This window comes from Pipra filicauda, unplaced genomic scaffold (assembly GCF_003945595.2).
Source record: "Pipra filicauda isolate LSUMZ 115617 unplaced genomic scaffold, ASM394559v2 scaffold67_size6003252_pilon, whole genome shotgun sequence".
NCBI classification, from domain to species: domain Eukaryota; kingdom Metazoa; phylum Chordata; class Aves; order Passeriformes; family Pipridae; genus Pipra; species Pipra filicauda.
In genome coordinates this window covers 733,916-761,824 of record NW_024104842.1, presented here as the reverse complement: position 1 = coordinate 761,824, position 27,909 = coordinate 733,916, and the positions used below count along the sequence as shown (strand labels likewise).

Here is a 27,909-nt window from a genome sequence, read left to right as displayed (position 1 = left end):
ACCTGTTCCAGTGTCTCAACAATCTTATCCAGTTGGAATAAAGAGAAAGGCAATTCTGAAAGGATTTCTACGACACCTACAACACCTAGATATTCAATTTAATGACTGAAAAGGTCCCTTTCAATCCTGTGTTCTAAGTTAGAATTAATTCAGTGACATTTAGGGAAGGTTCAGAGATGTAATATGGAATAATGGGAATTTGGGGAAGAACCTAAGTTTTGAAAAGTAAGTTAAAATTATGTGAACCTGCATGTTAGTCACAGGCATTACAGCACATTGCAATACTCAAATTACAGAATGTAGATCTCAGCATTACAAAGTCAGAGATAATCTGGAGATATATCTTTAATGTAAATAATTACTATAATTAAGACAGAGCATATTAATGTAAAATACACAAACTTTTTTTTTGATTTAGAGACCATTAATTCTTCATCCAAAATGAAACAAAAACACAACTGGAAGTAAATGATTCATTTGCCTTTGTGGAAACTGATTCTTCACAATATCCAAATCTCATATTTTCAACAATATCCAGTCTCAAAATAAGCCTGTGGATGTTACCCAAAAAATACCTGAAGAGTGCTGAAGGAGAATAAAAAGGCATTGCAATTCTTCATTTTATAAGTGATTTTGCGATGTTTAATTGAAGCGGCAAATAGTGGCTGTTAACGAGGAAAATTCATGTAAAATTCCCTTCAGTAACCCTAACACAAAAATGTCACACCCTAACTGTATCAGCCTAAGAATACTCTTTCGCCTACAAAAATGAAAACACTTCTTTTCTCCCAAACACAGACCAGGAGATGAGTGCATCCTTAAAAATCAAGTAAGACTGAGGAGTAGAAAACTGTTTATCACTTAGTCTGAAAAACAGAAACACAAAATAAGCCCTATAGCCACTACTAAGGGAAAAGGACATTCATGATTTTTCTCCACAACGCAGACAAAGACAGGTACCTGGTTGTAAGTTTTGCATGCTGTGACTGGGTACCAATTTTCAAAGCTGATCCCTGTACTTGTGCCCGTTCCATCACTTTGGTCCAATGCTATGGAGTTGGCAATCCTGTCTGGCTAAATAACATAGCATAGTTCTGACAGCTGTACTATAACCGCAGTAGGTTCATACTTGAGTGCAGCTGAAATGGCTGACTAAAAAAGTAGTGTTACTGATTCACCTCAAACAATACCAAGCACGGAGCTGACCTCTCAGAGTACCTCTGCTTGGTAACCTCTCCATTTTGCTAACCTTGCATCTGCATCCCAAAAAAAAAAAAAAAAAAAGTACACATTCTGTTCAACTTCTACAACAAAGGTACTAACAGGCAGTTTAAGGTGTGGCCACATAAAATATGATTAATCTGAAACGATTCCAGCTGCTTAGTACATATTTGATTAGAGAATTTCAGTGCTTGGTCACACAGAAGGGTTTGAAATCAGCTGCTTGTTTTCTCTCTTATTTTAGAGAATAGGGGTCCTTAGGAGTTAGGGTAGAGAAGTGAAGCATTGAAGGACATTCTTGGAACTCTAGTATTGGAAAAAATGAGGAGTCCTCCACAATCAAGAAAACCCAACCCACCACCCTGCTCAAAAGCCAGGTAACTGAGTTCAAGTCCCAAACTCAAGGAAAGACTCTGAGATAACCTAGAGCTGCAGTTTTATGATCATCAGTAATCTGATACCTCTTCTCCAAAAACCATATATAACTATATGACCTGCTACTACACTAGATCATTTGTAAAATGAAAAGAATGAGCTGAGTCTTTTACTTCTGGTGCAAGGAAGGAGTATAAGTTTGCCTCCTCTTTACAGATAAATGTCATTAAAAAAAGAACTGCAGAATATGAAACTTTTTACACATAGTGGTCAGTTATCACCACAAAGCTATTTAGAAGTTACTATCTAAATGTTGTAAATAGATTTATTGATTACCCTCAGTTTCTGCTCTACTTGAAAAAAGAAGACAGTAAGAAGGTTGCAGCATGTTTGTCATCTGAATTTAAGGGCACTGGTAAAGTTTTCTTTGTATGTTTGATCCAATCTTAAAAAGATAAGATAACCAGACCTTTATTCTGTCATTTAGGTATGAACCTTGATTATCCTACTGAACTGTAATATTGTCCACCTGTGTGACTTCAGGAGGGCTTGATTTTGAAAGAACACTTGTTTAGTAGTAGCATTACTTAACTACTAACATGTTAAATACATGTTTATTTGTTCATTGAGTAAGCTTTGTTAAAAAATTGTGTTCTCTTGTCCTGAAGAATTTGAGTTATCCTTGTCCTTCTGAAACAGAGGTTGGTAATTGTTTCTCAGGAGTGGAAAATGTGGGATTTAAGGCAGCATACAGATGTGACTAGAAGAAAAACTGCCAACAGCAAGGGTGACAAGTTATTATTGAGGTTGCAAAACTAAACTGTGATGCATAGCATTGAATTGACACTGCAATGTTTTTATTGCCCTAGGAAAGCAAGCCTCACTGTAGAAAGAGAACAGACATTGTCACATCAGCACTGGATGCCTACTCTTCGTAGTATTTTCCGTCACTAACCTAGACTTGCTGATGATGTCTTACCCTAGAAAGACATGAAGTATCTATATTATAACATGACAGAAAAGTGGATAGTGTAAAAAGAAATAGAAAAAGGAGGTAAGAGTAGAAGCAGATCAGAAACTGCTAATGAAAAGATTAAAGATGCAAAAAAAACTTAATGAGAAAAGGGAGAGCCCCTCAAAAACATAACCTAAAAGAGACAGCAAATAGCAGAACATATCAGTACCACTGCCCACTGGCAGCAGACAACTAGAAAAAGCAATGCCTCTAAATACTTCAAAATGCAGAAAGAATCAATCTCTGAGTTTGACAGACACATTAGTAAGAACAAATTATTAATTATTTGAAATACTCATCTCTATGTTTGCTCACCAGCACAGCACCATTTAAAAAGTCTTTGAAGTAAACCTTTGATTCATTAAAGTATTCAATCAAAACCAATCTGTGGAATGACTTTATTGAAACTGTACTTTTATGCTCAGTTCTTTTCAACAATGGGCAAAGTTCAGCATCTCCACTAGACATTTTCCCTTCTCCCAAACAGCTTACCATTTTTAATACTGGAAGTTATTAATTTCTGAAATAATGTTCATTGCCATCAACATCTCAGTTTTTATCAGAACCCTGAATTTGTGCTACTGCTTGATCTTCTACAAGTTCTCCTCCTTGAGTCAAGTATTTGTTGGGCTACCCGGTCTCTCAGGGCACAAAAATGAAGTCCAAGGATCACCTGTGACAAAAAGAATGACTCCATTAGTCTGAATTCACAACAGGAGTTTTATTTATTAGATAAAACAATCTTTACTATAGCATTTAACATTATAATTTTAAAATTAAAAAACAAAACATCATCAAGAACAATACTTTTCTGAAAAGGCTTATGATATCTCCAATCTGACTAGCAAAAGATAGTTCCAATTTACATTCTAGAAAGTGCACTAAGAGAGGAAGACTCTTCAACTAGATTCTTACACTGCTCAAACTGAAACCCAGGACCTGTTTGAAAAGCCTCCAAAATGGAATTCTTACTGACAGATTCTCATCCTCAATTCTGCAATGATTGTTTTATTTAGCAAAGACTGAATTAAAAAAAAAAATCGTAAGTAGCTGTGTTCCTTAGTTCTTTCATAAGTAACTTCACTGATCTTGGAGATTACTCTTGAGTTTATTATTCTTGTTTGCACTCACAGAGCTGTCTTCACAGAAATTTAAGTTGGATATCAGGAGAAAATTCTTTACAGAGAGAGTAATCAGGCATTGGAATGGGCTGCCCAGAGAGGTGGTGGATTCACCATCCCTGGAGATGTTTAAACGCAGATTGGACGTGGCACTGAGTGCCATGATCTAGTAAATGGACTGGATTTGGACCAAGGGTTGGACTCGATGATCTCGGAGGTCTTTTCCAACCCAATCGATTCTATGATTCTATGATTCTAACTCTTGGACCTAAAAGAGGTGAGCATACAAACATTGGGGTTTTTCCCTTTTTCATTGCCATCTCATTCAGAAAAGTAGTTACCACACATACATAGGTTTAAGCATGTGTGCAGTCCTAGTGAAGTTAACTGCATCTTGCTGCTCCAGGGGCCTGAGGCCTCAGCAATATCAAGCTTCCTCTCTGCTTTCCTTACTATTAACAAAACAAAGAGCTTTAGCAACAAAACATTTGGGCCAAGGACATGGAAAACTGGGAAAAAGTATAGAACCCCAAATATACCTAGCACAGAACAGAGATAGGTGAGAAGGGTGAATGCAGCTTTCTGCCCTGATGTGGTAGGTGCTAGTTACCAGCTTGGCGCCAGTCCCTGTATTATCCCAACCCCTGTCAGATGTTAGCAGATAGAACAGGCAAAGAAGAGCGATGGTGAGACTGCTGGGACTCTTCTTGCCTGTTGGAGGGGTAGTCAGGGAACCTCTGGACCTCAACACATAAAGTGCCCAGGAAAAAGCAACCCACCAGGCCAAGATAACAGTTTCAAAAGGAAGAGAAAGAAGAGCAAGAGGTGTGATAGCACTCAAGAAAGCTTTTTTCATTGACCTTAAGAATGGTCCAGTTCTGCAATCATTACCCAAATCCACCATCACCAAAATGACAAGTGCATTCTAACTGACATTTTAATGTCACAACTCATAAACTAATCTCCGTAGTCAAAGACAGAACTGCTCCCTCACCTTGTTCTTGATGCATTGTTTTTCTTGGTGTGGGTAACAAAAAAGGCATAAGGATACCAGCAATCACCAAATTTGTGTGTATCACATAAATCACTTTATATGATCTCTTCGGTTTTCTGAGGTGCTCTAATTAAATGTAGATAGTTTCAAGTAAAAACTACACTTATTGCTAAAAGTACCAGTAGTTCTTTAATCCACCTTCCCTAATGCTAGTTACTGCATCATTTCAGGGTGAAAGTGTTGAATGACCTTATTTCTGATGTATGAATATTAGTAATGGAAAACAAGACACCTTAGGATGATTTACACAAAACTTTTTTAAAGTGAGCTATTCTCATTCTTTTAAGAAATTAATTATTAAAGAGAGCACATCAGTTTAAAGTTCAAGATGTATGAATGTGCTATCAAGATATAGTCATTAAAATCCTTATGCCTTGAATGTTTCCCTTGAACTTTGTGCCAAAGTTAAAAGATCACAGACATCATAAACCAAATTCAGTCTTTGTGTAGGTCAGCATTAAATTGCAGCTGTTCCCATCAGGACTGAATTGGTGTCAGGCACCTCTTAGATTACAAAGCCACCATAAAATTAAAAACAGACCAGAACTATGCAACTTATTACAAGTCAAGTACATTAAATAAAAGAGGATCCTACCAGTTGCATCATCAGCTTCTGTGTCTAGAAGAGCATCTACTGAAGCCATGCTTGTGCCTATGAAGGAGTCTGTAGTATCAGACACTCCTCGCTTGCTGAGACAAACTTCGAGTTACTGACTTCTCTGCTTTGATCAGTGTCTTTTACTAACCTTCTGACTGTCAGGAAGGTTACATCACTTGTTGAGAAGGTTTTTCTAGGCCTTCCTACTATTCCCCAATGCACTTTTAAAATCATAAGTCCACAGGTTCAATTTGCAGTTATCTTCCAAAAAATATTTATATAATAGAGAGTAGGACAGAGATGCAAGATGTTTTCCCCCACCAAATCCACCTTTTTGGTAAAGTGTTAAAATACTCTTTATTTCTGTTAGTCCTCTCTTGCAAAGAGGGAAGAAAATCTTCAGTGAGATACATTTTCTTCAGGAGGCATCTTCTGTTCCTCCCTGACCTTTTTCCGCTGGAATTTTCATCCTGTGTCCTTTTTCCTCAATAAATATGCCAGCCATACTTATTAATATAAGTTGTTGCAAAACCAGAATTTCCTTTCTTATTACATCTCTCTAGAAAGTCATAACTGTCTTTGACATCACCAAGTTACAAGCTAGTTGTATGTATAAAGCAGATTATTTTCAATATAATCCCTTCCTGAATAATCTGAATTAGTGTAAACAAGATTTAGGAGACTTTAGTCTTCAGATTTACAAATATTAGGCCAGAGTTTTCTAAATACTTATGCCCTGTCTTAAGTTTACTTGCCTGAGTAACCCCTTCTTAACTGAAGGCCAAATTTAATAGTGGTGCTCACATAAGTAAAGTTATGTCCAGGCATAGGACTTTGCAGGATTAATCAAAACCACTTAGCACACCTTTTTGAATCTTATCAATTATGTTATTTCCAAAGTTTCCCTTTATCCATGTACTAAAACGCCCATATTTTAAAGAAAGAGAAACCTACAAAAAACTTAACAATAAAAGCTTGCTATTTTTTTGCTAAAAAGAACTATAAACTATCTACCATATAGTACAAAGTATCTACTTGTTTTTATTAATCCTTAATTTCAGAGGGTAAATCATTATCTAGTTCACGTTCCAGTCTCAAATAGTTTATGTTCAGAAGAATGCTCTATTCCCCTGGCTGTAGGAGATTACTGTTGCCAGTTTGCTGCAGTTCTTAACAGCCACTATGACAGAAAAGGCAAGAACAAGAAATGCAGTAAGAGTGAGCAAGTGAGCACGTGTTGAGTTTCAAGAGGGATTACATGAGATGTACAGCAGAGAGTATGCACACACATAGAGCCCAACGATTCAGTTGTTTCCAAAAAACAGGCACCACGTTTATTTCAGACTTACTACCAGACACGTTTGCATTGCAACTCCCCACAGAAGTGCTGAATAGATAGTAAATCGATTTACTAATTGAGGAGGAGAAGAATATCACCCTTTCCCCTGGTGTAGCCCCAGTAATATGCCTGTCTCAACCCTCTCTTCCCCCCATCTGAAAATATCCCAGGGAACAAGAGTAGTCAAGTGCTGACTTGGACTTCCGGAGTTTGAGTCTCCTCTCAATTACACACTATTGCAGTGTGTAACCCTGCCAGCTCCAGTGAATGAGATTTCTGTGAATGAAAGCAGGAAGCAAATACAGCTTTTAGAATTTACATCAGCAGCAACCACAGGGAGAAAAAAAATAAAATTTGTTACTCTTCTTTTTGATCTTGTGTGTGGCATTCCACTGTGGCTGAATAAAACTGAAATGTACAATACATTCGAATTACCTGAATTAACCTTGGAAAGTTTAGCATGCCACTGTTTGCCAGAGTCCAATAGCTATAGCTATCTTAGGCTAGCTCACAGCAAAGCCTGGGCTCAAGTTCCACCTCAGATGAATTTTAAACCACTAGGTAATGAACTTAGTAGAGTAATAATAAAGACCCTGAGAGCTGAGTTGAGAAAAAAATAAAAGCAGCTTCCCAGTTGTCAGGGAGTGAAATTCTGCTTTCATTAACAGTGTGGCTCTCTTCCCATGCTCCTGTATTTTTTCAATGAAAGATGCACAGGATTTAGAGTGCACAGATTTGGTACACGTGCGCAGCAGCTGGTCTGACATGATAAAGCAGAATGAATCTGAAGAAGTTCCTGCCTGTCTGACCAATAATCCATGAACTAAGAGGGATTTACTCAATAGGCCAGCACGGATTCTATCCTGTCAAAATTAGAGTTTTACTTTTTTTAAAAACGTGCCTAAAGCTGTTTTCTGTTAGATGTTTCCCATTCCCCAAAGACCTAGACAGCAAGTAGGAGGTGAACAAAGCAGGGTGAGGGAATTGCCTGAATCCTGCAATGTTTATAATTTCGTATTTCCTTGATTTGAAGCTCCAACCATAGCATTTGTTACTGGAGACATTTCTGTAACTCAAAGAAAATCAATCAGAAGAATAGCATCCAGCATGCACAGACACACACTGTATGCCACAGCAGCATCCCCGGTATGGTGACTACATTTCATTCTTAAGTACGGCTTACTTGCCGTTCTCTTCTGCTAGGTGGGAACTGCCGAGAGCTAAAAATAGCACCACGACTCGGTGGCGGGAGCTAAAAATACCCTTTCCCGCTCGATTACCGACTCGACAAGGAAGACGAAGCCCTTAGCATCTGTCACAGCCTATAACCGCCAGCTGAGGATGCGAGCAGAGCCCAGCCCTGGAGTTGCGCGCCCGGGGAAAGTTTTACGGACAGACGAAGCGGCCACAGCTCCGCGACCCGGGACCGCGGACCTCCCCCTCCCCAGCCCGGGCGGCGCCCCCGGGCCTTCCCATCGCCCCTTACCCGCGTTTCGCAGCTTCTTGTTGCGGTAGACGGAAAGAACGACCAGGAGGTTGCCCAGCAGGTCTACCACGATGGTGAAGATGAGGATGGCGGCCAAAGTGGAGGTCACCCAGGGCTGGCGGCGCGGGGCACCCTCGGCCGGCGGGTCCCGCGGGAGGACGGAGCTGTTCAGCTCGCTCCCGTTCAGTCTCATCCTGCCGCTGCCCCCCAGGGCAAAGCCGAATACGGGTGAAGCGGGGTCGCTCGCTGGCGCTGCTTCCCGGCAGGGCAAGTCGAGGCGGGGGGCCCGGCCACAGCCGCCCTCCGCCGCGGGGCTGCCCGCCCTAAGGCGGAGCGGGGCTGGCGGGAGCGCCTCCCATGGCCACCGCCGCCACTCGAGCAGGGAAGTTTCCCCAAAGTGTACATGTGCCGCGGCGGGACACTTTTATAGGCTCCCCCGCCCGCCGCCCCGCCCCGCCCGCCGCCACCGCTGCCGCCAGGTGACACCGACCGCCCCCGCGCCGGCACGTGCGCCGCCGGGGGCTCCGGCTGCGCCCGCGGCCCCGCAGCGCCCCCGCCCGGCCCCGCCCCGCCACCGCCGCCGCCGCTCCCCATTCATGCTCCCGGCCGCTCCATTCAGCGACCGCCGCTCCATTCAGCGGCGGAGGCGCGAGAGGGACCGACGGGGGTTGCTGTCTGCGGTTGGGTGGTTTGCAGCGCTCGCCGCTATTTTTAGCTCTCCTGGTTAACGCCGGCGCTTAATTAGGCGCTCGCTGGACTCCCTTCCCCTCCTCCCCCTCCTTCGTTTAACATCGCACCCGCACGGTAACGTGAGCGCGGCGAGAAACCTCCCATCGGGGAGCGTGTCGGGGCTGCTATAAAAAGCTCCTCGCGAAGCCGAGCTGGCTGGGCGGACGGGGGGGGGGGGGGTGGGCGTTTGAGGACCCGCGTCCCAGGAGCACCACGTGCTGTTACAGCAAGCGGGGCGGCGGGGGGGACACACACACCCCCACCCCCTCCTTCCTTCCCTGTAGCGCTTCCTCCCCTGTCTCTTCGGGCTTCGGCAGCGGGGACGAGTTGCACCGGGAAGACAGAGAGCAAGGTAGCGGGGATGCCCTTTGCCACCCCTACGAGCCCGGTGAGGTCTGGCTCCCCTGTTCCCCAAAAGCAGCGCGGAGGGAACAGGGAACCATTGCCCAGCCGTGAGGAGTACCCAGTTCAGTGAATGGAGTATCCCTTCATCCCCTCGTGCGGTGGGCGCTCCGGTTAAAAAAAAAAAAAAAAAATAAAATTAAGGCATTCGCTTGTGGCTGATTCTTCTCGCTTACGTGGTATAGAGCTATTGAAAATCTCTGAGCAAGCTGGGCGTGGGAATTACTCTCCCATTCAGGATAATGGGCTGCGAGCACGGATGGCAGTGCGCGCTGTCCTCCGCGGAGTGCAGGGCTGGGAGCGGCGCTGGCGGCCAGGGGCGACCCCGCGCACCGCCATCCCGGACAGAGCGCTTATGAGGGGGCTGCGACTGGGAGTACCCTAAACCGCGGAGGGAAAGGAGGGAGTCCGCGGCGAGAAAGGGGGGAGAACGCAGCGGGAAATGGGGGAGTCTGTGGTGGGAGCGCGGGGCTCCTCCTGAGGCGGCGCAGCCTCCACGGGGTGCTGCACAGGCAGTGTCCCTGCGGGATCTGCGCGGGGCAGGAGGGGCCCCTGCGGCCGCAGCCTGCGCTCAGCCGCCCAGCGGTCACGGTGCTGTATCCAGCGGCAGTCCGAGGTTAGGGATAACCAAAGTGTGACCAATAGTTACGTAAGGGCGGCGGGTGTGGCAAGCAGCCGCGGGAGCAGCCGGTCCGCAGCCGCGGAGAGGCGCGGAAAAGGCAGGGCGGCGGCAGCAGCAGCAGCAGAAGCAGCAGAAGCAGAGGCGCTCCCGCCCCATCAGGCGCCGCAGTCCCGGCCCACACGGCTGGGCTGTGCTGGGCTGCGGAGGTGGTGGGTGGCAGGGAAACCCCGAGCTTCCCATTCATCCAGGGTTTTCTTTCACCACCGTGGGCGGCGGAGCACGGAAACAGCGGCTCAGACTCCCGCTGGCGAACGAGACCGGTTTTGTTCCGTGGAGGAGCGATGATTATTTGATCACTTACTGACTTATTAAGTGCTCAATATTCCGGTAGCGTTTTTTCCCCCCGCCCCGATAAACAGCGGATCCGGGGAGATGTGTCAGCACTGCAGAGCATTCCTTCCAACTGCTTCCCGAGGAGAGCAGAGCCCATCACTGGAGATGGACAGCAGCAGCCTGAGTACAGGGGAGGTCGCAGAAGGAACCCCACACCCCGCCCCCCCCCCGCCCCCGGTGCTGCAGCTCTTGGGCAGAGGGTGACTGAGCACACCCTGACATCTACATCCACCTGCCGCCCCCCCACAACCCCCTCTTGCAGGTCGGCGCATGTGTCCGTGTGGGTGCATAACAAGTAAGTTATCGAGCTGTGGGAGAAGATTACATATACGAAGAGCCAGTATCAGGGGGCCATCAGATCAAGGGCAGGCACACGTGGAGACAGGCAGGACTGTCTGGTCCTCAGTAAACCTCAGCAGGTGTTTCGCTGGACAGGGAGGGGCTGGCTGCCCGGGGAGAACTGTGAAGTTTCACAAGGTCAGGTATTTTTAACTAGAATTTAGAACAATGATGAGGATCAGCCTGGGATTTTGCTTCAGAAGAAAAAAGGATTCTGGTCCACGCAGGGACTGCTGTCATTTGTCTCATTCCTGAGATGTTCAGTGACATGTTTGCAACTTAGGCCCACAGGGGACTGGAGACATCACTCCATCTATCCCATCTTAGGCCCACAGGGGACTGGAGACATCACTCTATCTATCCCATTTTACTCTTGTGACAAGACCAAAGAGAGGTTACTTGTGCTGGTGAGAGCAATGCTCAGGGAGGGGAATGCCTCCTGAAAAGGGAACTGAAGAGGTTCTGTCAGAAAACCTATCAGAGCTAAGGCTGACCCAAGCACCAACAAGGGCCATGATACATTGAGAAGTCTTGCGCTATTGCTCCATGTGCTGACTTTGTTTCCTGGAGAGTGGGAGATGAGCATCAGAATGTGGGTCAGGCTCCAGCAAGAACCACCTTCCCATTCCCACCAGGGAGTGGGACAACCTTCTCTTTCCTCCCTCTCACCTTGACAGAGACACCTCATGCTAGAAAATGCTGACTTTTAAGGTTTTACAATTGTTTACTCACATTTTGGAGAGTTAGAGACTTTTAGATGCCACTCAAAACAAGCTGTGAAAACTGCAGAGGAACAGATCTAAAAACATCAGGCTATTTCACACCAATCAACATTCAGAGTCAGTCAGACAGTCTTAGAGGCAGTTTGGTACTGTCTGTTACATCCTCTGGGGCTGGTCTCTCTGCTCTCACATTTTCTACACTTTTTCTACATATGTATTTTTAAAGTATAACTAACTGAAAGCAGTGTAAGATAAGATCAAGGCATAAGAACAAAAAAATCATTAGGGCCAGTCACCCCATATTATAATTATTTAAATCAGGATTGACTTCACTGTAATCAGAAAAGTTGGTAGAGATCTTATTACATGAAGACACACAGAACTTGTCTGATCTGTCATAGAAGAGGCCTCATTTGTCGTCATTTGAATTAGGTTCGAAGTGTGACTGCTGTCTGTTTTGTCTCCAGCCAAGTTTCCTGAAAGACCTTGAACTGATGTTGTAGTCTTGGTTTTGGTCCTGTTTCCTGTTAATGCATCCTGGGCTCTCTGGATGGGTACTGGGCCTGAGTCTTCTTTTTGTTCTATCTAGGGCTGTCAACTGAGCCTGCTGTCAGCATCTGGCTCTGCCTGCTGCTCTTAGGTCTTGTGAGACTGTGCTCTGGTTGGTGTGGACAATGCCTGGGCTATGATTTTCCTTGGCTCCAGGTTTGTCTTTCCTGTGGAGAAGCTCTTACCCAGCAAGGGATATTAGATGAGCACCATCGGTCTGAAAAAGTAGGTGAAAATGTAGAAAGCGTGAGAAGAAACTATCAATTCAGCTGGTTCTCTGAGTAAGAGAATGGCAGGTGGGACTGAGATGGTCAGTAACAAGAGCAAGTACTGAGAACATGCTGGTAGTGGTGCGTGGCAGAGAAGGGAATGTAAGGGTAAAAGACATAACACTTAACTCCATCTGAAGAAGTTCTTACCATGGTACTGTGTAGTTTTCATCCATCAGACAGAATAGCTGTAGAAGCTGATGACAGGTAGTGTATCTTGGAGGGGGTTGACTTGGATACAGATATGGGAGTACTGGAACAAGGAAATAGGTAAGTTCCCGTGCCTGGGGCAGTGAAGCAGGAGCTTTTGATATCCTTTATGCTCTGGTGCCTTTCTTTCCTTCAGAGAAGCCCAGGAGCTGCATGAATACATAAATGCAGACTTTATTCTGCTCAATCACAATAGGTATTTCTGTAGTGACAATATGAAACTATCTTAAGAGTTAAGGTGGAAAGGCATAAGGTAAATGAAGTGGCAGTGTGTTTCTGTGGCAAGCAGTAATGTGGAGAGTAGAAGCAGCTGCTCATTTGAATGCTCATCATTAAATTAGGTGGGTGTGGATTCTGTCTGATGCTGTTCTTCATTATTTTGAGTTCTTCATTATTTAAGAGTTCCCCTGTTATGCTGAAGAACAGTTACTATGCTGACGGTTCTTGGGCACTCCAGGAGAGACGGGAAACTTATAGCTCCTCTTCACTTCAGTGCTCTGAGACATTTTCACCATTACATGTCAGCCTCTTGGGCTGCTCTCTCAGCACACTGACAGAGTCATTTGGCTTTCCCCACCAACTTGCCTTGACAGCTGATGTTTAGTACACAACTCTTGCTGATACACCGATGGTGCAATTCCACATCCTCAAAAGTAAAACTGGTGTGGCAGCAGGTTTGTTGCAGCTCATTCCATGGTAGAAGATATCTGCTCTTCATTACATCAGACCACTGGCTGTGATGCTGCTCTACATATGAACTTGGCTGTTGGTAAATTTTTTGTCAGTGCTACTGATGCATCAAGAATCGCTAAGAAAGTTCACTACGTAGCACTGAGCTCTCTTAGTGTAGGGACTGCCAGATCTTTTGATATTTAAAAATTTTTAAAGAGTAAACCAAAGAAACAGTGGAAACAGAGTTGTAATTTGAATGAGTGACTCATAAAATCCTTGGCACAGTTTTGGATACTTTTATTGATGTTGCCTGTTGTGTGATTACAGATATATTGAGAGTAACAGAAAATAAAATGCAGTTCACAGTGTTTTTTCTTATTTCAGTGATTTTTGTCATCTATAATTTTTTTCAAATAAAAATTCCTTTCCAAATTTAGCTGTCACTCTTTCAGTTGTTAGTAGAATTGTTTTCAAGTGTGTCTCTCCCATTGTCATGCTTTTCCTTACAGACAGATAAAACTGTGGGCAGTAGCAGAAGGAGAACATTTTTCTTTAAATATTCTTGAATCTGGAAGCCTGAGTTAAGTGTAATCTGTTTCCAACCTAGTGAAGTCTGCACGCAAAATAGCAGTAAATCTGATGGAATTGATCACTACATCACAGTAATGGGGCTAAAACATGGGTGGCTCTTTAGGGAGAGAGCAGAGACATTTTTCCCCACCATGTTCTTCCCCATATGGTTTTTGCAGCAATGGCAATCACTAACGTAAAGTGCATTTCTACCATGCAACACAGGAACAGGAAATGGAAAACTCTTGAGAAAACAATGAGGGCAAAGTTGTTAGACTTTCCTCACAGGCATACCTGCTACTGGTGAGCCCAGAGGGAGTCTGTGCCTTATATCTCTCTGTGCATAGGAGAAACAACCTAGATTTAGAGCACTGCGTAGCAAAGTCATGAGTATATTTTTCCAGTATTGTTAGGCATGTTCCAATGTGTGATCAAATTCCATGCTTGAAAATAAGTTTTTGTTTTGTTTTGTTTTGTTTTGAGTTTTTTTGGGTTTGTTTTGGCTTGTTTGTTGTTTTGGGTTTTTTTTTGTAGTTTTGTTTGTTTGTTTGTTTGTTTGTTTGTTTAATTAAGTCACCAGCTTTTCTGTGTGATTTTGTTCAGGTCAGCCTATATGTGCATGACCATGTCGGGCATATATGTGGAATTGCCTTTAATGAGCATGCACTGTGAGCTGTAGTTGCACAACACTGGCCTATTTCAGAGACAAATTGGAGGAAGCAACCCAGAAAATATGTTGTCATTGAAGTGCAAGGTGGACTTCAGTACAGTGGAATCAAAATGCATAATGAGGGTGATAACACATATTTCCTGTCTCTTGAAAAAATAAGGAATACATACATATTGTCTGCAATGAAAATTACAGAAGGCCAGGGGAGGAAGAGATTTTTATTGTTTTGTGTATATTTACCTTCTCCAAACTCCATTCTGAATTTAGACAATAAGAACACAGTGTGCAACTGAGAAGCAGAAGGGAACCCTGGGCTTGTGCAGAGCAGGGTGTAGAGCCTGGTGTAGTTCAGAGATCAGAGTGAGAGGAGTTACTGACCCCTGCAGATACAACAAGCTTGCATCAAGCACAGACAACACAGGGACCCTGCGCTGCCAGGTCATTGTAAAGCCTGGTGCCTTCCCCTGTTAATGGGGAAAATTTTGTTTATGGAGCTTCATAGGGCAGCTGTAGGATTGCATGGGAACTCTGAGACCCTGAACTCCACAACCATATCCTGGCTGTCTTAGGTGACACAGAGCCCACATTGAAGCAAAATTTGGCATCCCCATCCTAGGAAAGAACATCTGAGTTCAGTGTCAAGGTTTCTTGAGGAATGCATGTTTTGTTCTTAAGTGAAATTTTGGGTGAAAGTAAAGAACATGTATTTCTAGATGCTTTGCTTGTGCTTCTAGGCAAGGTCTGTTCTAGATCGAGATGGCAGAGCCTGGGAGTTTTGCTTGAGTCTTTTCATTTTGCTGTATGGCGTTGGTGGACATGAGAAATAGCCCTATCAAGGTAAGTTGACCTTTAAAGATCCTTTCTGCTTGTCTGAAGTCTGTTGGGAATGACAGGTTGAAAAATATGGAAAAGCTTTCTTCTCACGTCTGTCCCATTGTCATATGCCTTGTGTTTATATTTGAAATCACTTTGTCATATAATAATTTTCTTTCGAGAAACAAATACTCTTTTCAAAGGGGTATGGAAAGGACGGTGCTCAATAATATAATAAAAACTTCTTTGTCATTGGTTGGAAAAGATCCAGTTCTTTCTTCCTTTCATCTTTTACCCCTTTCTGACTACTGCAGCCTCTTCAGACTTGCCAGTTGTGGTGCATGTTCCTGTTGTGTTTGAATGAGAGTAAAGCTATACTCAATAAAGGCCAGTACAAACAAAAAAAGAAAAAGTAAGATGGCTTAGGTGACTGGACTTTAGGGTGACTTTCCTGTGAACATTACTACTCTAAAGGGACAGGAGGCAGATCTGCTCTCAAAATGTGGAATTCCTGTCATGCTCCAAGGAGTAAGATCATCTTGGACAGGAAAACTGTCAGAGACACTGGCACAGCTCCATCAGGAGGTCAGTTGTCCTGAAGTCAGTACTGCAAGGGAAGTCGTGCAGTGAGGTAGAAGAGGAAAGATAAGTCCTGGATAGGTGTCATGTCCTCTTTGACCTTTCTACCTTTTCTGTTGTATTATTCCTAACACCTGTCCTGCTGCTTTAGCTAGTAGCGGATGAAGTAATGATGCAATTAATAGCTAATCTGTGTGGTGATTCGTGGCTTTAATAGAAATAAAATGTTCTTGTTACTGGTCTGAGAGACTTGTTATGGCTCTTCCTTAGTAGGCTAGTTATGTTCTGGTTTTGACTAGAATGAAGGATTTTTGAAATGGAATTTAAATGTGTGGCATTTCGATACACTGGGAACATGGATCTTACAATCCTCTCCTCTAAACTCCCTCTTGCACCCTGGGAACTGAAAAACAAAGAGGTAGATAGCTGAGTTGGAAAACAAAAACCTATGCAGTGTGAGAGGCAGTTTAAATACCAGAGACATTTATGCATCTCACTTTGGACAGCTATTGTATTGATGAATATTTTAAGTAAGAGAAACAAGTAGATGAATCAAGGAAAATTACTTTCTGCTTAAACCAAGTAAACAACTGAACCAGGGAGATAAACCCTAGTATAAAAATATATTTAATGATTAAGAAAGGCATTTTCCATCTCTTTATTACCCTGTATGTTATTAGCTTTGCATTTTCCTCCAGGGTTCTGGAAGAAATTTCAAAGTACACCAGATGAACCTTGAAGCTTGGATCAATACCCAAAGCAGAATGCTTAAGAAAAATCTTTAAACTAAGCCTTAACCTTGTTATGACATGTGCTAGAGGACATGCTGCTTCTGTTGGAGAGGTTGTTTATAAACTTGTCTTGAACCTTTTTTTGTGTAATATGGTGTATGCTGCTATAGGCTGCCTGTTAACATGCATACTTAGAGGTCATATGTGTATTATTGAAATGGACTAGACCAGTACATTTTATTTGCAGTTTGCTTCCAGAACAAATGCAGTTTAAACATTTATGAGTGGCAGCTTGTAGTTATAAGTGTTCATATAGACAAATAACATGCATCACCTTATTTTTTTTTCTATCCTATTATCAAGGAAATAAGGTTTTATTCTCTGGTAAATACACTTGCTACATAATAATTAGTTCTCAGAAAAAAAAACCCACACCATAAATATTTATGGAACATTATAAAATATTTAATTTATCTTGTAAAACACAAATTTTCTTCTGATGCCTTTCAGAACTTGTAGCTCACTGCAAAGCAAATGTAAGCCACTGTGAATTCTCAATGAGAGGTGTTAATGTACAGATAGCAAGTGGTGGTGAGACTTAATTGGGAAGGGTAGCCAGGTTAACTGCCTCTCTGTGAGGAGTGTCAAATGCAGTAAATACACACCAGAATCATCTTGGGTTGATGCTGTTATTGTATACAGGTTACGTCCAGAGTGGCATAATGTCTTACTATAGTTAAATTTCTGTGTTAATGGGGCCTCCTGTCATAGGACAGGCACCTATTATCTTGCAAAGGGCAGGTACAGTCCGATTTGACTATGGTGAAGCAAGTTGTTTGCAGACGTGTTTAAGGAGAAAGAGGATATCTTCCTCCACAGTAGAAGAATGTGACCTCTCATGAGTTAAAAGTTAGAAGGAGAAATGAGTGCTTGAAATAAGATAGATGTGGGGTGGAGAAGAGAATATACCTTTTCTGATCAGATACTTGTGAAAGGTAGGAAAACACAAAATGCTTAACTGCTTTAGTAGAGAGTGCTACAAACACAATATTGTTCCTCATAAGGAAAAATGGGAATTAACTTTTTGCCGTCTAATCACCCTTGTTCTTTTAGCCCTGTCTGTTCTTCCACAGATAAGTAGCAAACTGTCCTGGGAACTGGAGACTTGCTTTTGGTCAGTAAGTTAATCACTATCTCACATGGACTCCTTGGTTTGGTTCATTGCAATTCTGAAGGCTGTACAAGCACAAGGCAGCGGAGTGGTGGGGAGCTGGATTCATCAGTGGGAGGTGGGGGAACGGGCAAGCCAGTGCTTGCTGAGACTGACTGTGGTACTCCAGTATAGTGCACTGAGTATATTTGGTGGCAGGAGGTCTCTCATGTTCTTGATTACATTGTCTGGCCACATCCAGAGCTGTATTTTTCTTTTGTTTGTTGGGGTTTTTTTGTTTGTTTGATTTTGGGTTTTATTTCTGTGTGGTTCTTGTGGGTTTGCTTGTTTGTTTGTTTTTTTGTTTTGTCAGTTATAGGATTTTTTTAGCTTTGAGGTATCCCTGAAAATGTAGCATCCATGAATTTTGCAAGACTGTCTCCTAGAATAGCTCTGTATCCTTTCTTATAGAATAAGCCAGTTGGGCACAACTCAGCTGTAAAGTTACATAATAGCCAAAAGCTTGAAAAAACTTATGTTTTTCCCTGCATGATGTAGCTGTCCCTTGCAACTACATGTTATCAAGTGTTGGTACTCTAGAAACTTGACCCATTTTTCTGTCCTTCTCTATTGATTTAACTTTCTTTTTAGTGGACTGTCTTTTATTACTGTAGCCTTTCCTCCACCTCCGTATTTGTATTTGCTTTTCAAAGTAATTTTCTCTCTCTCTCTAAATATGTATTCACAGTGCACCCTTAAGGGTGCTGTTACAATACAGTAAACAGATGCCTTTGATGGTGGAATAGAGTATTAGCAATTACAGCAATTACAGCAAAGAGCCAAAGAAAACCTGAGGTACCTCTCACCAAGCAATGCAGCATGTTTAAAAAATAATATAGACAAACAAACTATTTACAGACCAAAGAAATGTCATCATACAGCCCCCCCAAAAATATGCAAGGGGAAGAAAAAACTTCTAGAAATATTTTTGTGTAATATTTTGTCTTCTGAATAAAGGAACAACTTCAGAACATACTATACAAATACTATGTTGTTTACAACTATCAGTTTGCTATTTCAGGAAAACTGTTCTGCATTTGGCATCATGTGCAACTGTACAACATATCTGGTGTGAAAGAAAATGTCCTGTTAAAACCAATGAACTGTATGTTTTAGAAGCTGAATCAGTCACAAGAGAATTGATGTTAAGATTTTAGAGATTTATTTGCTGGCTGAAGGAATTGGAAAATTGAGAACTTTCAACCTGATTGTAAGAGTATATATGGTGATGAGTAAACAAAGACAAAAGTGAACAATTTAAGAAAGGGAACTCTAAACAAAAAAATATGTTCATTAAAAAATGTTGTTATTGCTGACACAAATTTATCTGAAGTAAATATTGCAAGAGAATTTCTTTAACAAGCTAGATGAAGGAGATTTACCGGGGGGTAAATCTTCAAGGATAATGTGGTTTTGCTTATTGTTCTGTGAAGACTGCAAATACAGAGTGGCAAGAAGGAAGTGTTCAAGCTGGAGATTAGCCAGGGTGTGAATTTGAACAGTGGGGTTGTGGTTGAAGGAAATGCACGGAGGCTTTATGCAAGCTGCAGTGTATATATTTGGAAGGGAATTAGTTTGTCTCATTCTGACAACAGCTTCTCTCTGTTTAGATGACTTATAAAGCAAAGGGCTACACTTTTAGCTTACAGTTGCTTCTGAGCTGCTTGTGCACAATCTTAATGGTTTAGGATTGGTCTGTTATTTCTTTCCTTTGTAGTTGAAACCACAACCCCCTGAAATCCTGTTTGCCTTTCCTGGCACTCCCCACCCCCCATCCAGATTGTCATGCGGATTTTCTTCAGATCCTTGCTGAAAACTTACTCTTATGAAGCTTTGCATTAAATACTGTGTGTTAATATGAAGGGGTTAATAAGAGTGTATGTCCTCAGTGCCCTGCATTCCACCTGAGGTATGGATAGGATTAAGGCTGGGAGATGGGAAGGTTGGCACAGCCTTCATTTGGGAACAGGCAGAGGGGAGAATGTTTGCTGGGAGTAATGCCTCCAGCAGAAGTGAGCTGCAAAAGGGCTGCTTGTCTGGCTGGAGCTGTGTGGGAAGAGGGAATCCTGCAAAAAGCTGAGCTGCTTTGGGGGCTGACTTGAATGGAGGTGAGCCTGAATGAGAGGCCAGACTGACCAAGGAGTAAAATCGCTATGTTCTAATTGAGTTTTCTGAAATGGAAATGGAGAAGATGTGTGTAAGCATGATGAAGGAATAGATATTAGTCCACGTCTCTCTGTGATTTCCTTATGTTGGTTTTATTACCGTCCTGGAGAAGTTATGTCATCAAGTTTTTCAATATTGTTTGATGAAGCAGAATCTGGATTGACTATGTCTCCTTCTAATGCCCACCTCCAGTCAGTTTGAGCAGCAGTCAGGACTCTGTGGGGCAATTTTATGACAAGTCTTTATTAATTTGCTTTTCAGTTTAGATCCTTGTTACCTTGGAGGAATAATGTGGTCACTTTTTTCAGCCTTACTGATGCCTGATTCTCTAAAATGGGAGGAGGGACCCCTCTCTGCAGCTGTACCAGAATTTATTGGTATGTGAACAGCAACATGCATTGAAGTTCAAACTGAACAATGTTCTGTAATCCTAGTTCTTGTGAGTACTTTCTTGCGTATTTCTTCTACCCAGTAACACTGAGCACCAGACATGTAGACCAAAAGGCTGGGTGCAGGCTCCTTCAGCCTGAGAAGCTGACAATTCATTTGGGGAAGTTCCAAAGCTGATCATAAAACCAGAATTAGTAGAGATGTCTTTGAACTGATCCTTTAAGTACAAGGAACTAGGCAGGTGTTGTGATCACAAGTTAAAAAGAAATTGTGGTAATTTCGAAATTCATTTATATTTTCAATTCTTGCTAGGAAAAAATACTTTTTAGATGCTTCTGACTGCAATTCACTTACTATCTTGCTGTTTTGATAATAAAAATAAACATGAAGCTACCTTTAGCATTGCTCTAGGTGTGTCAGACCAGATGATGAGCTCTCAGCTGTGCAGTCTGATGCCATGCTAAGATCTGAAGTACAGTGATGCCCTGGGTGTCTTTCATCTGTCCAGTGTCATTCAGCATCAGATCCTGTGTTTTGGCTATAACTGCAGCTCGCACATACATTACCTTTAAGTCTTTATGTGCTTGTTTTCCCCAGGGAGTAGTTTTTCCTGCTAATTTGTATACTGGGCTACCATGACAATATCCAGTTTCACTAATTCAGGCTGGCATGCCATCTACACTATCTAAAGGGCAGTTCAAGTGTTACTTGTAATTCTATGGCTTCTTTATAAGCAGCACAGTAGTGATACTGGTTCTATTCCCTGAAAACAGTAGCAATAATCCGAATCCTGTAACAACAAACAAACAAAACCACAAACAAAAACAAAACAAAAAAAACCCAAACCAAACAAAAAAAAATACCATCTCTGCCTGGAAGAAACCTCTATGTCTTCTAGCTCAGGAGAGGCTCATGCATTTCTGAACACTCAATTTAATTGCTCTGAGAACAGTTAACAGCTAACAGCGGCCCCTTGTGACTATAAGAAGAGTTTTTGGCACTCAAGGTCTCCCTATAGGCAGCGCTGGCTAAACAGGCTCCCAAGCTGCAGCTGAATGGAAAGCAGGATAAACTCTGGGAGATGGCTCTTCTTGCTACCCTCAAGGTCCACAGCTGCGTCAGGGGAAGCAGCGTGAGTCAGAGGGAACAGCATACGGAAAGAAAGAACGATAGAGGGAATCTCAGAGATATGTCTGGCTGCAATGCCAGACCACTGACTGCTCCTGCCATGCTGAGCTCCTGCTAAGACCTAGTCTGGGCAAGAGCCTTGAGGTAGAGTTAGGGAAGTAAAGCACCTAAATGAGAAACAGAACTGGAGTTCGGGAAGGAAGAAATGTGAGCAGAAGTATCATAGAACGTTTGTTTTGGAAGTGACCTTAAAGATCATCTACTTTTAACCTCCCTGCCATAGGCAGGAACACCTTCCACTAGACCAGTTTCCACAGAGCCCCACCCAGCCTGTTCTTGAACATCTCCAGGGAACACTCTGGGCAACATGTTCCAGTGCCTCACCACACTTACAGTAAAGACTTTCTTCCTAATATCTAATCTAAACTGACCGTCCTTCAGATTCACCTCCTAACGTTATCTAGTCTCATAAAGAGAAATGTTTTGGAATACAGTGACTGGCCAGCAGCAAGTGCTGCTTTGGGGCTCTGACCCTTCCAAGAGTGTGCACAGTTGGTGTCACAACTAGAACTGAACCCTTGAAAAATCTCCAAGATTCCTCTTGGGTTTGTTGTTTTGGTTTTTTTTTTTTTTGTTGGTAGTTTTACTGGTCCAGTAGTGTACTTTGAAGGAGGGCCACATTGTAGTGCTTTCTTATCAAAGGAAGATGATACTGGGGAAGTGTTGCATCTTACCAAGTGTAATAAATATTTCTCCATATACTGTGAATGTTTTCAACTCTGCAACCTGTGTGTTTTGTGCTGTGTGAGATGCTTCTGAAGTTTTCAGGAGGAAGCAGTAGCAATAATCATGAAATAACTGGAATTTGGAAAGTTAGGAGGGTCTTTGAGCTTGAGTGCCAATGTCAGGGTTGCCAGTGGTTTCCAGACCTGTAGTGTCAGTACTGCTGCATTGCCCTGTGCAGCTGTTGGGTGTTGGTCTGTATTTATCACATTGTTCCTTTGAACATGAAGCTGAAATATAAAAATGTTGTTGGATAAAATCTTATTGAGTCATAAGTGGATCTAACATACTAGTTATTTATTATTAGCTGAATAGAAGGTAGGTTAGAGTTTTTGTAAATCCCAATGAAAAGACAGTTCACAGAGTTTGGATGATTTCTATTATGCAGAAATACAAGTACTTATAAGAAATATTAGGAGGAAGAAAACAGTTCTTTTCACCTATCATGTTCCCTGAAAGGGGAAACAAACATAATTCAGTTTTATTTTACGCATTCTCATAGTCTATCTGCTTTTGAGAGACTGCATTACTAACTTCAGGCTGTGGAGTTTGATATCAACTTTACCTGTTTTATTGGTCCTCTTAATGTTTTGTATTTAAAGTTAGATGAAAGAGGGATAGCAGAAAGGATGATTAGAACTAATACCTGAAGTAGTAGCAGAGGTTTTAAATTACAACTAATACTTTGCTGCTTGCGACTTCCTTTTAGGGTTTGACACTGCAAATCAACATATTGACAAAACAATGCAGGACTGCTTCTGTAGCAGTTATTTCTGCAAAGTTTGCTTCTTCTGGATTAAATAACGTTTCTTCAGTGTTGTGTTGCCTTAGAAAAGTGTAGAAGGAACTTCATTGTATGACACAGCTGACAGCATTGCCATACAGTAACAGAGATGAAAAGCAATTTCAGAAACAGGGTAGTAAAAATAACTTCTTTTTTCAGACACCAAACTGAAAACTTGATTCAGTACAGCTGTATGAAAGTGCCTGTATCTTGCTGAAATGAACACTGAAAAAAACCAACCCAAAACACCATTGGGTCAAGTGAACTTTTAGTCCCTCTTGAAAGCATCTTGTTTAGTTTGTTTAACAAAACAGTGAAGGAGTAGAAATAATTCACAAAAATTGGGAGAAGGCACTAGTACAACTCCTCTACACCTTTATTGTAGAGGTATTAGCTCCAAACTGCTAAACTGCTAAACTGCTATTAGCTCCAAACTGCTAAACCAATTTTTCTTTTTGTGAGAAACTTTGGTAAAAACTCTGCTTTACATAAAAGAGGCTTTTTTTTCCTTTCCTTTTTTTTTCTTTCCTTTTCTTTCCCAGTTTTTCACTTTCAAAGTCAGAGCTGACTCCTATGGAAACCTGTCTTTCAGAAAATACTCTACTGGTTATGTTCAGGTAGTAATTTAAACCTAATGTTTTTACCTGAACCTGAATTTCTTTCCCTGTTCCATAGCTGTCTGGTTGACAGCAGATATGTGTAGCTTTTGTCCTTTGTTGATTATATCCCTAATGTCACAGGAGATCTGTTTTTGTTAGATAAGACCAAGCTGTTTGGATGAATGTTTTTGATAATGGTCATGTTGGTGGATGCTCTTCTGCCTTTTGTGTGTGGGAATAAAGAAAACATGAAAAGATTGTATGGAGAATCCATGAATGCCCAAACTGGTGCCATGTGATTTGATTCAGTTCTCATTTTACAAGCAGTGGACCAGATTGTTAAACCTCAAATCTAAATTTGTCCATTTTCTGCTGCTATTAGTGTTTGCATTCTTTCTTAAATGCTGCATCCGTGAGAAGCTGGTGCCTGGTTCATCTTGCTGGTATCCTGTCTTCATCAGTGGTTTTAGTTGGCTATGCCCCAGAGGACCTGGGCCTCTGACTCTTTAGTGATCTAGAATTGTTGAGCCAATGCCATATTGTCTTTGATACTCTTTATTCTCATTCACTTATATCCTATTATTGTATGATTTTCATGTTAAAGCATTGAAAAGCAGTGAAACGTCTCAACTTTTCTCACAGAGGACACAGATGCAGCGGGAAAAACATCTATTAGTCTGGAATTCCCTGAAGTTCCTGTTAGACCTTGATCTTCCACTAGTTTTATATTTATAGTTTCTCTGGCAGAACTTTCTGCCTTTAATGTATTTTAAAATAGACTTTAATTTTTGATGTCTGCAAAATGGTCCTCAAACACTTCTGGATAAACTTACTCTGCACTATACTTGCTAGAGTTTTTTCCTTCTTTTTCTCACATTTGTATGATTTCAACCTCCTGGAGTTCATAGCCTTCCTTGCTTTCCTGTTGTAGTGAGCCATTCTTCTTTTTGTCTTTAAAATCTTGCTGAAATAAATGCTACAAGCTTGCCAATATGAGATCTTTGTACAATCTGTGCTCCATTCTAAGAATTGCCTTTTGAGCTGCCTTTCTTTGCTCTCTTTAAAAAGCTGTTCACTTCTGTGTTTTTTGGATGGTTTTGATCATGGCAGTTAGTAGTTTTGGCTTTTGATGCTCCTACAAAGCTTCATTTTCAAACTCTTTTGTTAAATACTATGCCTTCAGCAGGATTGGTACTCATTGGGTACTGTGTACAGCAAAGGACAAGTAGAAGAGCTGATTTGGCTCTTAGGGACTCATGGCATGTTTTATGCAGTGAAGGAGTCACTGACAGGGCCGAGGCTGAATAATGTTGTACATCTCATGGGTGTGCAGGAAATACCTATGCAAGTGGGAACTGGAGAGAAGATAATTACCCCACTGTTCTTGAGGCAAGGTACTGTAGTACCTTGCTTGTGGTAAATGAACACTACATGGGAAACATGGAGAAATTTAATCATTAATTATGAATTACCCTGAAATGCTCTGTTCAGAGGATTCCTTCTTAAACTTTCTCACTTTCTTTGAGACTTTGCAGGTATTTGCTATCAATGGATGTCAATGTATCTAGCTATTCTTAATGGCAAAGCCTACTTAAACACAGTATAGGAATTAAATGTTTTTCAACCTTGTACTCTACCACATCCAGTCCCTGGACGTGGATGGAACTGTTCAATATACGTTCTATACTTAAAGCATCTTTTTCTACTAACTGTGTAGAGAGATAGACAAAACTTGTTTGTTACAAACTTTCCTTAAGACTTTAACTCTGTTGTGAGAGGTTAGCCAAGCTGGACACTCCTGAATCTTTTACTTGAAGACCATTCTTTTCTGTATAGGATCCTAAAATGGTTTGAGTTGAACAAATTTTTGGCAGAGTGGTTAAATCAAAATGAATATGGTGGAAGATATTTCTGCCTCTTCTCAAGAAAATGGCCTAGTTATAGCCAAAAAAACCCTCAAACAAAACCACCAAAAAAAGCAAACAAAATATCCCAAACAAACACCCTAAAGATCAGGGGTACTTAAAATAACACTCTTCACTCCAGATACAGGGAAATAATCTCTGACATTTAAAGTATAGCATAATTGTACATTTTCCTGTTTGAGAGGTGGCTCAATAATATCTGACTTCAGATACAGTCAGAGCTGAATGTCAGTCCCTTAATGCAAGACTTTTTCTCCACTTGTTTTAATGGTAAGTGTGAGTACTATTGCCTTCCGGAGATATAAATCCAGCCCTCCCTCCTGTGTGATTATGCTGCGGGGCAAAGTGGCTCTAGACTGTTCAACAGGACTTTGGCAATGGGATTTATTAACCTCAACTGGAACTGAAGAAGTGATAGAGAAATGACCTGTTGCCCCCATGAGACTGAGGAGGCTTGATTTTGAGTCTGCCTCACCCCTTCATAGTGTTAAAATATTGATTGTGGTATTTTTAGGGTGGCCAATAGAAAACTCATGGCAGCAATAATGATGCATTGTGGATTCTAGTAGCCCTGTTAAGAAGGAAAATATTTTCCCCTTAGGAAGGCTATTGAGGATAGCCTATAAAGGCTCACTATCTTCCAGATTGAGATGGGACTTTAACTTGAGGAACACAGCTCCACATCTAGCTCTCAGAAAAGCTTCCACATTGAGCAAGAATAAGCCCAACTAAATCAAAGGAAGCCTCTAGGCTATGAATTTAAGTGTCTAAAATACTTAAGACACAGCCTACTAAAAGACTTTGATACTGTTATTAGGATATAATTTCTTGAGCTTAAAGCAAAACCTCTCTGCCTCAGCCACTCTCTACTTTTAGTAGCCACCTTCCTCTGCTTTTTGAAATTCCTCAATTTTTGCACAGTTTGCTTCTATGCATGTCTGGCTCTGAGCTGATAAGTTGCTGTTGTTGTGGGTTGTGTGTTTCTGTGGTTTCAGTGTGGTTTTGGTTTCTTTTTTTCTGTAGTTGTTTTGTTGCTTTTGTTTTCATGGGACACCAGGTGCATCTTTTGTCTTTATCTTTTCCTGTTGCCCAGGTTAGATGGCTTTCTGGCTTCCTCAGCCTTCTCCAGCTCTTGAGGTGGGCAATCAGTTAAAGATGTGGATTTAAAGACTTGAAGTGTCTAATATGACTCGGACAAAGTGAACTTTGTTCTACTGATTTCTCAGTGTTTATGAACACCTAAACTGCATTTTTGGAGGTGAGTTCTCTGAAATTTTAGGGGGCAGAACAGTGTTTGGCTTTAAAAAAAAAAAACCTCAATACGTACACAGGCTCCAGTTGCCAGGTTAATTATGTTGTTAGCCTTTTTCTCTGTGAGTTGAGGTATTTTTTCCCCCATTGAAACTCAAAGCAGAAGTTCTGGTTACCTATATGGCCATTGTGAGGTAGTGGTTGTTTAAACAGGAGGCCTTTCAACTTTCATGTTATAAATTACTGTCAGTGCTTCAAGTTCTCTAGAAAAAAATGAAATTAGAAAATGAACTTTTTGATGCAGCAGCACCACAATCTTTCTCTATGTATTTCTTCAAAGTTAAATGCAACCTCTGAAAGCAATTCATCTTGCTTAGCATGTTTTCCAATTGGGACCCTGGGGATTAACGATAGAATGACTCATTCACATAATTGGGCTTCTCAGTGCTTTTCCTCACATTGAATGTTTCAACTCCATATAAGAAAATAAGAAACTGAGAAATGACCATCTGCAGTAAAAAGTCTAGAAAGGCGTGTGGCTCAGCTTTGATAATGCTAAATGAGACTATTTGCTCTTGTTCTAATGGTAACAATGTCATGATCTTGCTGATAGCCTTGACTCCTGGGTGACTGCTTCCAATGTCTAACTTGTTTGTGTGTGAAATTTTAGATGCGTGTTATGATTAGAATGCTTCTGTGGGTCAGATTTAGCAATGGATGTTGGGCATTGGTAATTAATAACTTTTGATTATCATCAATCTTCCCCTTTGCATGAAAAGAAATAATTCTAATTATCTTTCTCTTAAGCTTTTCCCCTAAGATCAAAGCAAAGATCTCATTTTACTGCTTTGCAGCTGTACTGGATATTGCACTGTGCTTCTCTGATTTTTATTCTCCCCCACGGCAGCTGTGGAAGAATGAGTTATGCTGTCAAAATTTATGTCTGCTTCAGCATGCTTGGTTTAATGGGGCCTTCATCTTTTTACTATTTTTATGGAGGCTTGTGTAGGCTTGAAAGCTGTTTAATGATAAAAATTGTCAAGAGCTATGAAAAGAAATCAAGACACTCTCCTCTTCGTTGTCTGACTTTTGTGTGGGGAATGTGTGCAGGGCTTTCAGTGAAATGAGAAGACTCCTTGTGTGGAGGCTGCAGGTACCTTGGTGTGGCAGTTCACAGCTACTGTTGGTGTGCAG

At 41.7% G+C, this 27,909-nt stretch overlaps 1 protein-coding gene across 1 annotated transcript; it reads right to left on the bottom strand.

The window, feature by feature from the left end:
• Nucleotides 1-327: 327 nt before the first annotated feature.
• On the bottom strand, nt 328-8,619 carry LOC113995428 (melatonin receptor type 1A). Its single transcript, XM_039388722.1, has 2 exons — nt 8,210-8,619; nt 328-3,284 (listed from the first exon to the last, which is right to left on the bottom strand). The coding sequence occupies exons 1-2, from the start codon at nt 8,400-8,402 to the stop codon at nt 3,226-3,228; spliced, it is 252 nt and encodes an 83-aa protein (XP_039244656.1). The 5' UTR covers nt 8,403-8,619; the 3' UTR covers nt 328-3,225.
• Between the last annotated feature and the right edge of the window lie 19,290 nt (nt 8,620-27,909).